The 10,138-nt window shown below is 41.4% G+C and overlaps 4 protein-coding genes across 6 annotated transcripts; 3 read left to right on the top strand and 1 right to left on the bottom strand.

Moving 5' to 3' along the window:
• The first annotated feature begins 2,465 nt into the window (after nucleotides 1-2,465).
• LOC9660134 (probable beta-1,3-galactosyltransferase 2) lies at nucleotides 2,466-4,580 on the top strand. Of its 3 annotated transcripts, none has more exons than XM_024684007.1 (12): nucleotides 2,466-2,563; nucleotides 2,630-2,780; nucleotides 2,823-2,925; nucleotides 2,978-3,027; nucleotides 3,081-3,268; nucleotides 3,316-3,379; nucleotides 3,431-3,503; nucleotides 3,552-3,672; nucleotides 3,731-3,818; nucleotides 3,868-3,993; nucleotides 4,055-4,164; nucleotides 4,219-4,580. In XM_024684007.1, the coding sequence occupies exons 2-12, from the start codon at nucleotides 2,689-2,691 to the stop codon at nucleotides 4,398-4,400; spliced, it is 1,197 nt and encodes a 398-aa protein (XP_024539775.1). In that variant the 5' UTR covers nucleotides 2,466-2,563; nucleotides 2,630-2,688; the 3' UTR covers nucleotides 4,401-4,580. The 3 variants fall into 3 exon arrangements, with proteins under 3 accessions (XP_024539775.1, XP_024539776.1, XP_024539773.1); XM_024684008.1 differs by having other exon boundaries at nucleotides 2,618-2,780; nucleotides 2,841-2,925; XM_024684005.1 differs by having other exon boundaries at nucleotides 2,618-2,780.
• Nucleotides 4,581-4,584: 4 nt separating this feature from the next.
• On the top strand, nucleotides 4,585-5,583 carry LOC9659604 (tRNA-specific adenosine deaminase 2). The gene is made up of 7 exons (XM_024684009.1): nucleotides 4,585-4,642; nucleotides 4,696-4,733; nucleotides 4,786-4,852; nucleotides 4,908-5,061; nucleotides 5,144-5,240; nucleotides 5,304-5,413; nucleotides 5,470-5,583. The coding sequence occupies exons 1-7, from the start codon at nucleotides 4,613-4,615 to the stop codon at nucleotides 5,511-5,513; spliced, it is 540 nt and encodes a 179-aa protein (XP_024539777.1). The 5' UTR covers nucleotides 4,585-4,612; the 3' UTR covers nucleotides 5,514-5,583.
• A 90-nt stretch (nucleotides 5,584-5,673) lies between these two features.
• On the bottom strand, nucleotides 5,674-6,514 carry LOC9660133. The gene is made up of 3 exons (XM_024683931.1): nucleotides 6,310-6,514; nucleotides 6,112-6,221; nucleotides 5,674-5,682 (listed from the first exon to the last, which is right to left on the bottom strand). Exons 1-3 carry the CDS (start codon nucleotides 6,512-6,514, stop codon nucleotides 5,674-5,676), a joined length of 324 nt encoding a protein of 107 aa, XP_024539699.1.
• Nucleotides 6,515-6,948: 434 nt separating this feature from the next.
• On the top strand, nucleotides 6,949-9,787 carry LOC9659603 (alpha-galactosidase). The gene is made up of 13 exons (XM_002979051.2): nucleotides 6,949-7,059; nucleotides 7,200-7,353; nucleotides 7,417-7,671; nucleotides 7,764-7,911; nucleotides 8,002-8,066; nucleotides 8,149-8,312; nucleotides 8,371-8,471; nucleotides 8,525-8,583; nucleotides 8,660-8,794; nucleotides 8,865-9,052; nucleotides 9,105-9,234; nucleotides 9,296-9,407; nucleotides 9,468-9,787. The coding sequence occupies exons 1-13, from the start codon at nucleotides 7,001-7,003 to the stop codon at nucleotides 9,710-9,712; spliced, it is 1,815 nt and encodes a 604-aa protein (XP_002979097.1). The 5' UTR covers nucleotides 6,949-7,000; the 3' UTR covers nucleotides 9,713-9,787.
• The last annotated feature ends 351 nt before the right edge of the window (nucleotides 9,788-10,138 follow it).

Genomic DNA, 10,138 nt, shown 5'->3' with positions numbered 1-10,138 from the left:
GCAGAAGTGCAATACCGTGGCCGCTCTCTTTGTGAGAGAAAAAAGGACAACGAAAACAAGAAGAGATGAACTTACTGTTTCAAGCATGCCTTAAGAAGAATTTGGTCTCAGAGAATTAAGGATTCTAACAACAACAAAATTGTCCCACATTTAGAGTTTTAGAGTTCTAGGTTTAAAGGTACTAAAAGATGCCAAATGATGTGGTTTTTCAAAATTAACTATATGAAACACTTGGTAAGAGAAATAGGACATATGAGAAAATCACATGACAAAATTGGTTCCACTGGAGTCCAACCCCCAGTTGACATGTGGTTTACTTAGTTTTCTAATAGTTACTTTTTTATATGGTTTAAGTATTAATGTGATAAGTAGTTTTTAGTATAGTGTCTTTATGTTACTCTGTTTTATCAAATATTATATATGATTTTTCTTATGGCAAAATGTTTGGGATTTTATATAGTTTTAAAAATATATATTTATATAGTCAATTATAACATTTAAAATACATTTTCCCTTGTAGTTTAGAAGAGTAGTTATATTTTTCTTTATAGTTTTATATGCATTTGTGATTTGATTTAACTATAAAACTTTTATGTTTCTATAAATCTTATCAAATATTTCAATTTCCTAAATGGTCAATATAACACCTTAGATATTCATTACCCATTCTTTCTATATTATATATGGTTTTGATTTTATACCCTATAATGAATTATGAGTTTTAGAGTTTTGGGCCACACGGATCTCTGCGCTTATGTCTTGAAGATCGAACAGAGCTCTTCCACAAGATGAATAAAACACATATTCTTGGAAGAGATGATAATTTTTCAAGGTAAGAGTCACATGAATAAAGGGATGAAGTTAAACTCCCAAATGTACAATTAAAGATTGAATAAATAGATGTATGGAGAAACATTATAATAATCTTAAAATATCCAAAATCATAATATTAAGACCCTTTGCTCACAAAGAGGCTTAAATGTAGTTTTTTTCTTGCAATTTAAAATTAAGTATATAAAAATTTAAGTATAACTCTTTGCTTGCAATCTGATATACAAAGACATTGGTATGGTTCTTTACTTAAACCTAGGAATGAGGTGTAAGTATATAGAACTATAGCTAATTAATTAGTGTTTTAAAAATGTTATTATTATAAATATTTTATGCTATATTAATAATAAGCATGCAAAATATAGTGCTATTTCTAAAGTAAGGACAGAGGATATAAATAATCCATTAACTCTTAAATGGTCAACTATACTTCTAACCATCTCTATTATACATTTGAAACCCACCCTCTTTATATGAAAGTTTGCTTTTTAAGTTTTCATCCAGCCTCAAAAGATAGCATTTGGGATAAATTTGAAAACTTAATAAATACAAAATAGAAAATCTAGATGTGGGAATAACATTTTCATGTTTAAGACTTTCTTTACATAAAATAAATATTGCCCACAAATCTAAATACCTTCTATAAATAGCTATTAGAAAAGACCATATCACTCTCATTCTGCTGAGACATATCAAAGTGGTTTAACGCATCTTTACTAGCACATTGCACTAAAAATTTGTGTGCACTTTGGCACCATGCATAGATTGAGCCATGATGTCATATGCTAAAGCCATATCTTTGGCCGTTTCAAATGTCCCCCACCTTGATCAATAGAGAAATATATCTTGGTCAATATACCATAATATCACTTGCTAGGGGCTAAAGAAACTTTTCTCAATTTTGCTATGCAAACATTCCCACAAATTTGCAAGATAAAAGCTTCAGGTTTAAAAGCAATCCATTAAGGTCCCACTGCCTAAATTTGAATGGTTCCCAATAATTGCAACAATCTTTCTCAGATAATAAGAGGAATCCTCCACAATTATTTTAAAGACTGAAGAACAAAAATGAATATTAGTATTAGAAACTTTATTAAAATGATATTACCTGGTATGGATCTTGTTTCCTCAATCTCAAGAGTGATTATGATCTCCTCGTCTAACCCAATCTCTATCAATCCCTCTTGCATATTCATATGACTTTGTAAATTGATTGCTTCAACAATGGATGCATCATATTGGTGTTCTTTTTCTGAGCTTTAGCAAAATTGTTAAGATCCCCAGCACCTCCTCGAAATCCCCATTCTGGGCGAATGCCTCGAGCAAGATAGTCCATTGCGCTTGGGGATCAATTGGAACACCGCAACCGAATCCATTTCAGCAAAGTGGCTATACATCTGGATGATAAGATTTGTGAGGGACATGTCGTTTGCAAAGAAAGCATCTTCATTGACAAAAACAAGTCTTTCCCTATCACGAATATGCAACATCAAGTGGAGTTCATGGCAGACGATTTACCCTGCTTTATGCTAGGGAGCTCCATCCCACCGTTGGATCAGGCGCCACGTTTTCCATCCCCGTCAATATGAATTGCTTAGCGGAAATTTTACTTTTTATGCTAGTGGGCCTTTAGTTTTGCTCGTGGAAGAAAGAGAGGAGACTTTTCTATTGCTGCGCAGACTTAGGGCTTCTTCATCTCGGAGCGCAAGGCGCTCTATGACTCGCTGGGGAGGTATGTAGCGCTCCTAGATCTCTCGATCTCTGGCCTGAGATTATGGATTTGTAGCCGGCATTTCAGCGATTCGTCGGCATTGGATGTAAGGTTTCGTCCAAATGCCGGGTTCTTGATCGGAAGAAATGCGGGGGAGAGGCGCTGGCGGATTGGCGACGCGATGGGTGCTGGTTTTGTGCATGTTAAGTTTTTGCGTCGGCCTGCTCTTCACCAACAGGTTTACTCTTTTTCTCATTTTTTGTGGAACTTTTGGCTTTAGTTTTCTTCTTTCTCGCAGGATGTGGTTTGTGGAGGAGGGAAAAGAAGCGCTGAAATTGCAATACCATGGTGATGACGATGACTATGACTGTGAAAAAAAGCATGTAAGTTAAGCTTTGCCTTTTGTCCTCTCCGCTTTTAACTCCTTTTCCGCAGAAGCATGTACATGAGCATGATATTATCATGGATGACCATCATCGCCCTGGGTTTGTGTTTTTGGCTTGTGTATATGCTGTTTCGTGACGTTGCAAACTTTCAGAACGCTTGCAACTTGGGAGTCTGGTCTCAATGCCCAATCGCGTGAGAAGTCTTCGGCTGCGTTCCTGAAGAACGCCGAGAAAGCGTTGCCGGAGGAACGGAAAAAAGCTTTCGTTGTGGTTGGGATAAACACGGCATTCAGCAGCAGGAAGCGAAGAGATTCTGTTCGCGAAACGTGGATGCCAAGAGGTAAACAAAACGTTCTCGTCTCCAAAGTCTAATACGTCATTTTACAGGAGAGAAGCTCAAGGAACTCGAAGACGAAAAGGGAATTGTCGTGCGGTTTGTCATAGGACACAGGTATGACTGCGTTACCTTTTGAAACGAAGTTCATGCTTTCTATCTTGATAGTGCAACTCCTGGAGGTATCTTAGACAGAGCTATTGATGCTGAAAATACGCAGCATAACGATTTCTTGAGACTGGTAAATTTGCTCCATGGTGAGACGTTTACTTATAATTTCGTTCTGTAGGACCATGTTGAAGGCTATCTCGAGTTGTCTGCCAAAACCAAAATCTACTTTTCCACAGCTGTGGCAAAATGGGATGCCGACTTTTACGTCAAAGTAGATGACGATGTTCATGTAAACTTAGGTGGGTGAACAATTGCCTGCGACTATAGTAAGTTGTTTACCTTTCTTCACTTTGACAGGGGCTTTGGCAACAAATTTAGCCCGGCAACAAGCGAAACATCGGATCTACATCGGTTGCATGAAGTCTGGTCCAGTACTGGCTCAAAAGTAAGCTACTGAGGCTCGTATTTCTAACGTACAAATGGCATTCGATCAGAGGAGTCCGCTACCACGAACCAGAGTATTGGAAGTTTGGAGAGCAAGGAAATCGCTACTTCAGACACGCAACCGGTCAGTTGTATGTAATCTCCAAGGATTTGGCAACGTACATTTCAGCCAACGAGTAAGAGAAACTCCTATTTTTCTTTCCTTCGTATTGTTTCCTTACGATTTGTCTATGCTAGGCCAATTTTGCACAAGTATGCGAATGAGGACGTTTCACTCGGGGCTTGGTTTATCGGCCTGGATGTAGAACACATCGATGATAGAACAATGTGCTGCGGGACACCGCCAGGTACGCAGATCTTCTCCTTGGAACAAGATTAGAACGAACTTTCCTTTCTTCCAGATTGCGAGTGGAAGGCACAGGCAGGGAATGCGTGCGTCGCGTCGTTCGACTGGTCTTGCAGTGGGATTTGCAAGTCAGCCGAGAGGATTCACGAAGTTCACAGCCGGTGTGGAGAGGGCGAGCAAGCTCTCTGGAACTGGAACTCGACGTCCTTGAGCACATCCACGGACAGTAGCGCGTGAGTGAAGAGATAATCGCGACAACCGAAAAAAAATAGAGAAGAGGATTTCGCTACTCGCTCCATCCTCGAGGCTGCGACTATACCGCCGGGAAGTGAAAGGAGCGATAGCCTTTTCCTCCATTCACAGATAAGTGTAATTCTTGCGTTAAAACTTAAAGGTAACCTTAAAGGTTAAAGATTAGAATATGCGTGGAATTTTAGGGTTCTAGAGATATGGAGTTCATGGATTTGGCGCTGGCGCAGGTAGTGTTGATGGAATTTGATGGAGAGTGAGTCGATCGAATCGTGTCCCTCAGGCGAGGCAAGCGCTCAACAGGCTAGAGGTTCCTGTCGGGTACGATCTTTCACTGCAAATTTCTCGCGATCGATTTCTTTCTTTGTTTTAGATGCGTGATTGTGGAGAATGGGCGAGTGATTGCTTCCGGCAGTAACAGGACGAACGAAACGCGCAATGTAAGCGTAGCCTTTCTTCCAGGGAAAACAGGAACGAAGGTTTTCTTTCTTCCAGGCTACCAGGCACGCTGAAATGGAAGCCATTGATATGCTCCTTCCTCGTTGGGAGTGCTCCAGCCACGAAGATTTCTCCAAACGCTTCGCCGGATGCGAGCTCTACGTGACTTGCGAGCCTTGCATCATGTGTGCCGCTGCTCTTTCTTTGCTTGGTACGCATTTTTCTTCGCGTTGTTTCTACTGTTCTTTGTGTTCTTCTGAAAAGTTCTCGTCTTCTCTTCGTGATCTTTTCAGGAATAGGCAAGGTTTTCTATGGCTGTAAAAACGATCGATTCGGTGGCTGCGGCTCTATCTTATCGCTCCATTCGAATGGAGTAGGACACTGTGCAAGGTTTGAGTCATGAACTTATAGTTCTTGCTTTCCATGTTGAATTTTTTTCTTTCATGTTTCTAGTGAAGCACCAGAAAGTGCAGGAGGAATGACTTATCCTTGCGTTGGAGGAATCATGGCTGAGGAAGCCATCGGACTCTTTCGAGAGTTTTACGAGCAGGGCAATCCCAAAGGCAAGATTCTCTATTCAATTTTTGGCAAATAGCTTGACAAGTTTTGCGTTGCACAGCTCCCAAACCTCACAGACCTGTTCTCTCAAGGATAAGCACCTAAGCTAGTACATTGTTGTAACATAAAAATGATCATTTTAATAAGAGTTTCTGGTTGGAATTAAAGATTTAAAGCTTCGTAGAAATTTTTGATTATTTGTTTGCCCTTAGTGTTGTTAGTAACACAGCTGCCAACTTGTATTTGGGGTGTATAGATTCCTTTGTTATGATCTCTGCAGAAGGATGACACGCATGAATCGCAAAATGGTACTCTATTGTGCGTGTCAATGCCAACACCAGCACTTGTCTTTGATTTTATGGCAACATGTGGCATTCTCTGGTTTTCTTCTTTATAGAAGAACATTCAAACCTTTTATCAAAATTTTAAATTAATATTAGTAATGTCCAATGTTGGAAATATATAACACTAAAGTGATATAATATCAGTACAATCTTCTGGGTCTCTTTCGATGTTTTGTAAATCTTCAAGTGTACTAGGTTGTAAAACAAAATAATTCCCCAAACTTCTTTCCAGCTCTTCCAGCATAAAATTTCTGTATGGGAGAAAGTCTTTCATTTTGCATAAAAAATCTCCATGTGACCTATTCTGATGTACGCAATGCATGAATAAATACTCAAAATTCTAAAACAAAGTTACTTACAAGCCGATATGCTGGAACCCTTGGAGGAAATTTTAGATAATTCATATTTGCAGGATTATAATCCCAAAGAAACGATGTATGAAGAAAGCCACGATTACATGCACGCCTTTCTGCCGAGCCTCCAAATTTCTTACCATCTTTAACATGATCTATAAAAGAAACAAATACCATTAGGATTAAGATAATTAAATTACTCACCAAAGAAACCATCCATCTGAAAGCCTGTTACATCTCTAAATACATCTGTATATAATTTAGAAGCCCAGCAAGTCATAGCCAAAGGCTTCACAAAGCTTGAGGAGCAAACCAAAGTTACAAACATAGTATCTCTATCCACAATGACAGTTCCACCACCACTGGCCCTCCTCACAACAGAGATATTGTCCTTAAAGGATGCATCCATGTCCACAAGCTTTGACACTTCTCTATATTGAACTTCCATTCGGTACCAACTGAATCAATTAAATTTAAAACTTACCCAAATCTCCCAACAACAATGGTTGGATCAATTGTGCCATTGCTACTAACAATGCACCAGTTCTCATGGCTTTTGCGAAATACATTAGCTTCCAGCCGCAATTGTTCTAGAATAGGAAAACTACTCAACTTTACAAACCTCATTATAGGGGCAAACATCCCAACAGAGAAAAGAAAACTTGTAAACCCTTTTTTATGGTTCCTTACTTTTATGCTTCCTTTTATGGTTTCTTTTAAATAAAATTATACTTAAAAACTTACTATACTATATTATATTATTTATAATAATATAATATGTTTACGTTACCTCCTAATGTTAATTTGAAGGTGTTAGAGGAATATGGGGGCTTTCCCCAAGATATAAGCAGTGCTCTTTTGTTTTCAATAGGGTTGGATCGAGCGAAACGCTTGGATGGCTGCTGCCGATGCCGCGATGATCGTCTTGATCCCCCTCCTGCTACATTCGGCAATGTGTGCTCACTCCCCAATCCTTGTGATTTCTTTTCTAGAGCTCAGGATCTGCCTGCATTGCCTCTCGCATGCCAAATTCTTGCGGAATTTCCTGTGCGCCATCTCTGACATGTCTCTCTTTTGTTCCTGCGATTTTCTAGTCTATGGAGCGGGATCTCGGCTCAATCTACAATCTCTTCCACTCCACCGCGCGGCTGGAATTCCTACGATTCCTTCTCCTGGATTGTCTCCGAGGACGAATTCCTGGCAAACGCCCAAGTAGTGGCCGATTCACTCCAGCAATTTGGCTACGAGGTATGGAAAGCTTTTCTCCTTTCTTCCTTTTCTCTCTTGTTCTTGAGGATCGGACTTTGCCAGTACGTGGTAGTAGATTTTCTGTGGTTCCGGAAGAACGTAAAGGGGGCATCCATGTCCTCTCCAGGGTATGATATCATCGATGAATGGGGCCGCCTTGTTCCAGATCCTGTGAGATGGCCTTCCACGGCCGGAGGCAAAGGATTCGCCCCCATCGCGGCCAAAGTTCACGCCATGGGTCTCAAATTCGGGATTCATGTCATGAGAGGGATAAGCACCGCGGCCTTGCAACAAAACACTCCAGTTCTTGGTGCACCGGTGGGTGAAAACTCCTTTGTTTCTTCGTCCTGGCATTGATATTCCTTGTTTTGTTTCCTCTCTTTGGTGCTTTGCTTTTGTTTTTGTCGAAGGGGTGGCGAGCTAGAGACATCGCTTTGCCGTCCAGGCCATGCTCGTGGATGAAGGATTGCTTCGTGAGCGTGGACACTTCGAGCGTGGGTGGCAAGGCGTTTTTGGATTCTTTGTATCAGCAATACGCGTCCTGGGGAGTGCATTTCAGTAAGTTTTATCTTTGCTCTTTGGTTTTTTTTTTTTTTTTGCGTTTTTATCGTTGTCTTTGTCCGAGATTGAAGTTTTCCAGTTTTGCAGTAAAGCACGACTGCGTTTTTGGAGTGGACGATCTTAGCTTGGACGAGATCCAAGCCGTGTCAACTGTAAGTTCCTCCAGAATCTTTCCAACAAAGTGTTGGATCATAGAAACGTTAACAAAGTTGGTTTTGCGTGATTTTTACGTAGGCCATCTCCGCTACTAATCGTGCCATCGTCTATTCACTCTCGCCAGGAGTTAAAGCGACTCCCTCGATGGGAAAGAGCGTGGCGAGCGCTGTGAATATGTACAGAGTGACGAGCGATGATTGGGATTCGTGGGGTGATCTCCAGCTTCACTTCGACGTTGCAAGGTAGCTTTCCAAGTTCAGTGCTGCCAACTAAGATCCCTAACCTGTAGTGCGCCTGTAGGGACTTCGCAGCTGCCGGTTTGATTGGTGCTTCCGGATTGGAAGGAGGGCGGTCCTGGCCGGATCTGGACATGCTTCCGATCGGATGGATCACTGATCCCGGTATTGTTTTGAATGTTTTCTCTTGGATCTTGTTTCAGAGTTTTATATTCCAGGAGTACGACGAGGACCGCACAGATATTCTAACTTGACTCCGGACGAAGAAAAGCTACAGGTTTTTTTAGTCAAATGTGTGCTGTTGTTTTTCTTTCTTTCTTCTTCTTTCCTTTGTAACGTTTCCTGGATATCAGATGAGTCTATGGGCGATGGCCAAGTCTCCGCTTATTTATGGTGGGGATCTGCGGAAGATCGACCAAGATACTCTTAGTCTCATCACAAACTCTGTGATGCTTGGAATCAACAGCCACAGCTTTCGAAACATGGAGGTATGGTTTTTTAAAAGTTTTTAAAACTATACTAAGCTATGCAAGTTGCTCATGTTTTCATGCTCTGTAGATCAGTGCTGAAGCGGTATCTGGCAATGAAGTGCCCTCCGTTCTACGCCTATCATCTTGCAGCGATTCTGGCGAGACTCGGTGGTCTCTCGTCGACCAAAAAATGTGCTGGTCCGTTCCCAAGTTCCGGAATGGCAGCGGCGAGCTGATGACAGGCTGCTTGGATTGGACAAACGCTACAAACTCAAGGTGAAGAACAATCGAAAGGAATCATCCCAGTATACTAATCCCAAGCTCGTAGGAAAACTGGTCACGTCCATCTCTCCTCCGAGCTTGGTAACTTGTGCCTCAAATCATACGCGAAGCTCCCTCGGGCATTTGGTTCTCTGATAAGTAGCAGCTTCTCTTCGTGTCCCAAACACGGGAGTGAGGTGAGCTTTTCTTACTTCCATTCCCGCAAGCTAAAGTACGAAAAATGCTTTGCTTTAACAGAAATGGAAGCTTACACCGGATGGAAAGCTTCACAGTCGCAGTACTGGCCTCTGCGCGGCGGTGTATCCTCAAGTCTACAGCTCTCGCGTGTGGTCTGCCCGTGGAAGCGATGGTAAGCGTAGCGAGAAAGCCTTGGATTTCTAATAACTTTGTTTGTCTTGCTTGCTCTCAGGAGAGTACTACGTGGGACTCTTCAACGTTGGTTCCAAGGCTGCAAAGATCGCCATCACGGTGGCGAATCTCGTAAACCATGGGACGAGATCGAAGCCTGGATCGTCGAGTGATGGATGGGAGTGTGATGCGATGGATATTTGGAGCAACAAGAACATTGGAGTGATTTCTGATGCGTTGGAAGCGTCAGTCCCGGCTCATGGCGCCGCATTGTTCTCATTGACATGCAGCCCCACAAAGAGGTGACGAGGAAAAGTGTGAGTTATTTTTCTATTTATTCCTCCAACGAGTATTGCTCAATAAGAACATTCCTTGTGTTTTCATTCATGGTAAAACTTATCAAAAAACATAAAAAGAAAAACATAAAACAACTTTGAGGTCTGGCCTATCCCAGACTCTTTCAACAAGATCCTTACAAGAAAATCAGTTTTGGTTTAGTTGCCTGCTCTTTCCTACAGCCACAGTAAGTTCACAACTACCCATAATGTTCTATGGTTTCCTCTGGCATGTTTGCTTACACTATCACTTGCGTCTTTGATAACAAAAGTTCAGGAATATAATCATCTTCCTAAGGCCATTTCTCTTCAATTCTCTTCAAAAGACACTATTTATATCAAGCCAACCGGAATGTGGCTGTCGGTGGACTTGTGTTCCGGTCGTCCATGCACTCAC

The sequence above is a fragment of the Selaginella moellendorffii genome, unplaced genomic scaffold, assembly GCF_000143415.4.
Source record: "Selaginella moellendorffii unplaced genomic scaffold, v1.0 SELMOscaffold_39, whole genome shotgun sequence".
Taxonomy (NCBI): domain Eukaryota; kingdom Viridiplantae; phylum Streptophyta; class Lycopodiopsida; order Selaginellales; family Selaginellaceae; genus Selaginella; species Selaginella moellendorffii.
This window is presented reverse-complemented; position numbering and strand designations above follow the sequence as displayed.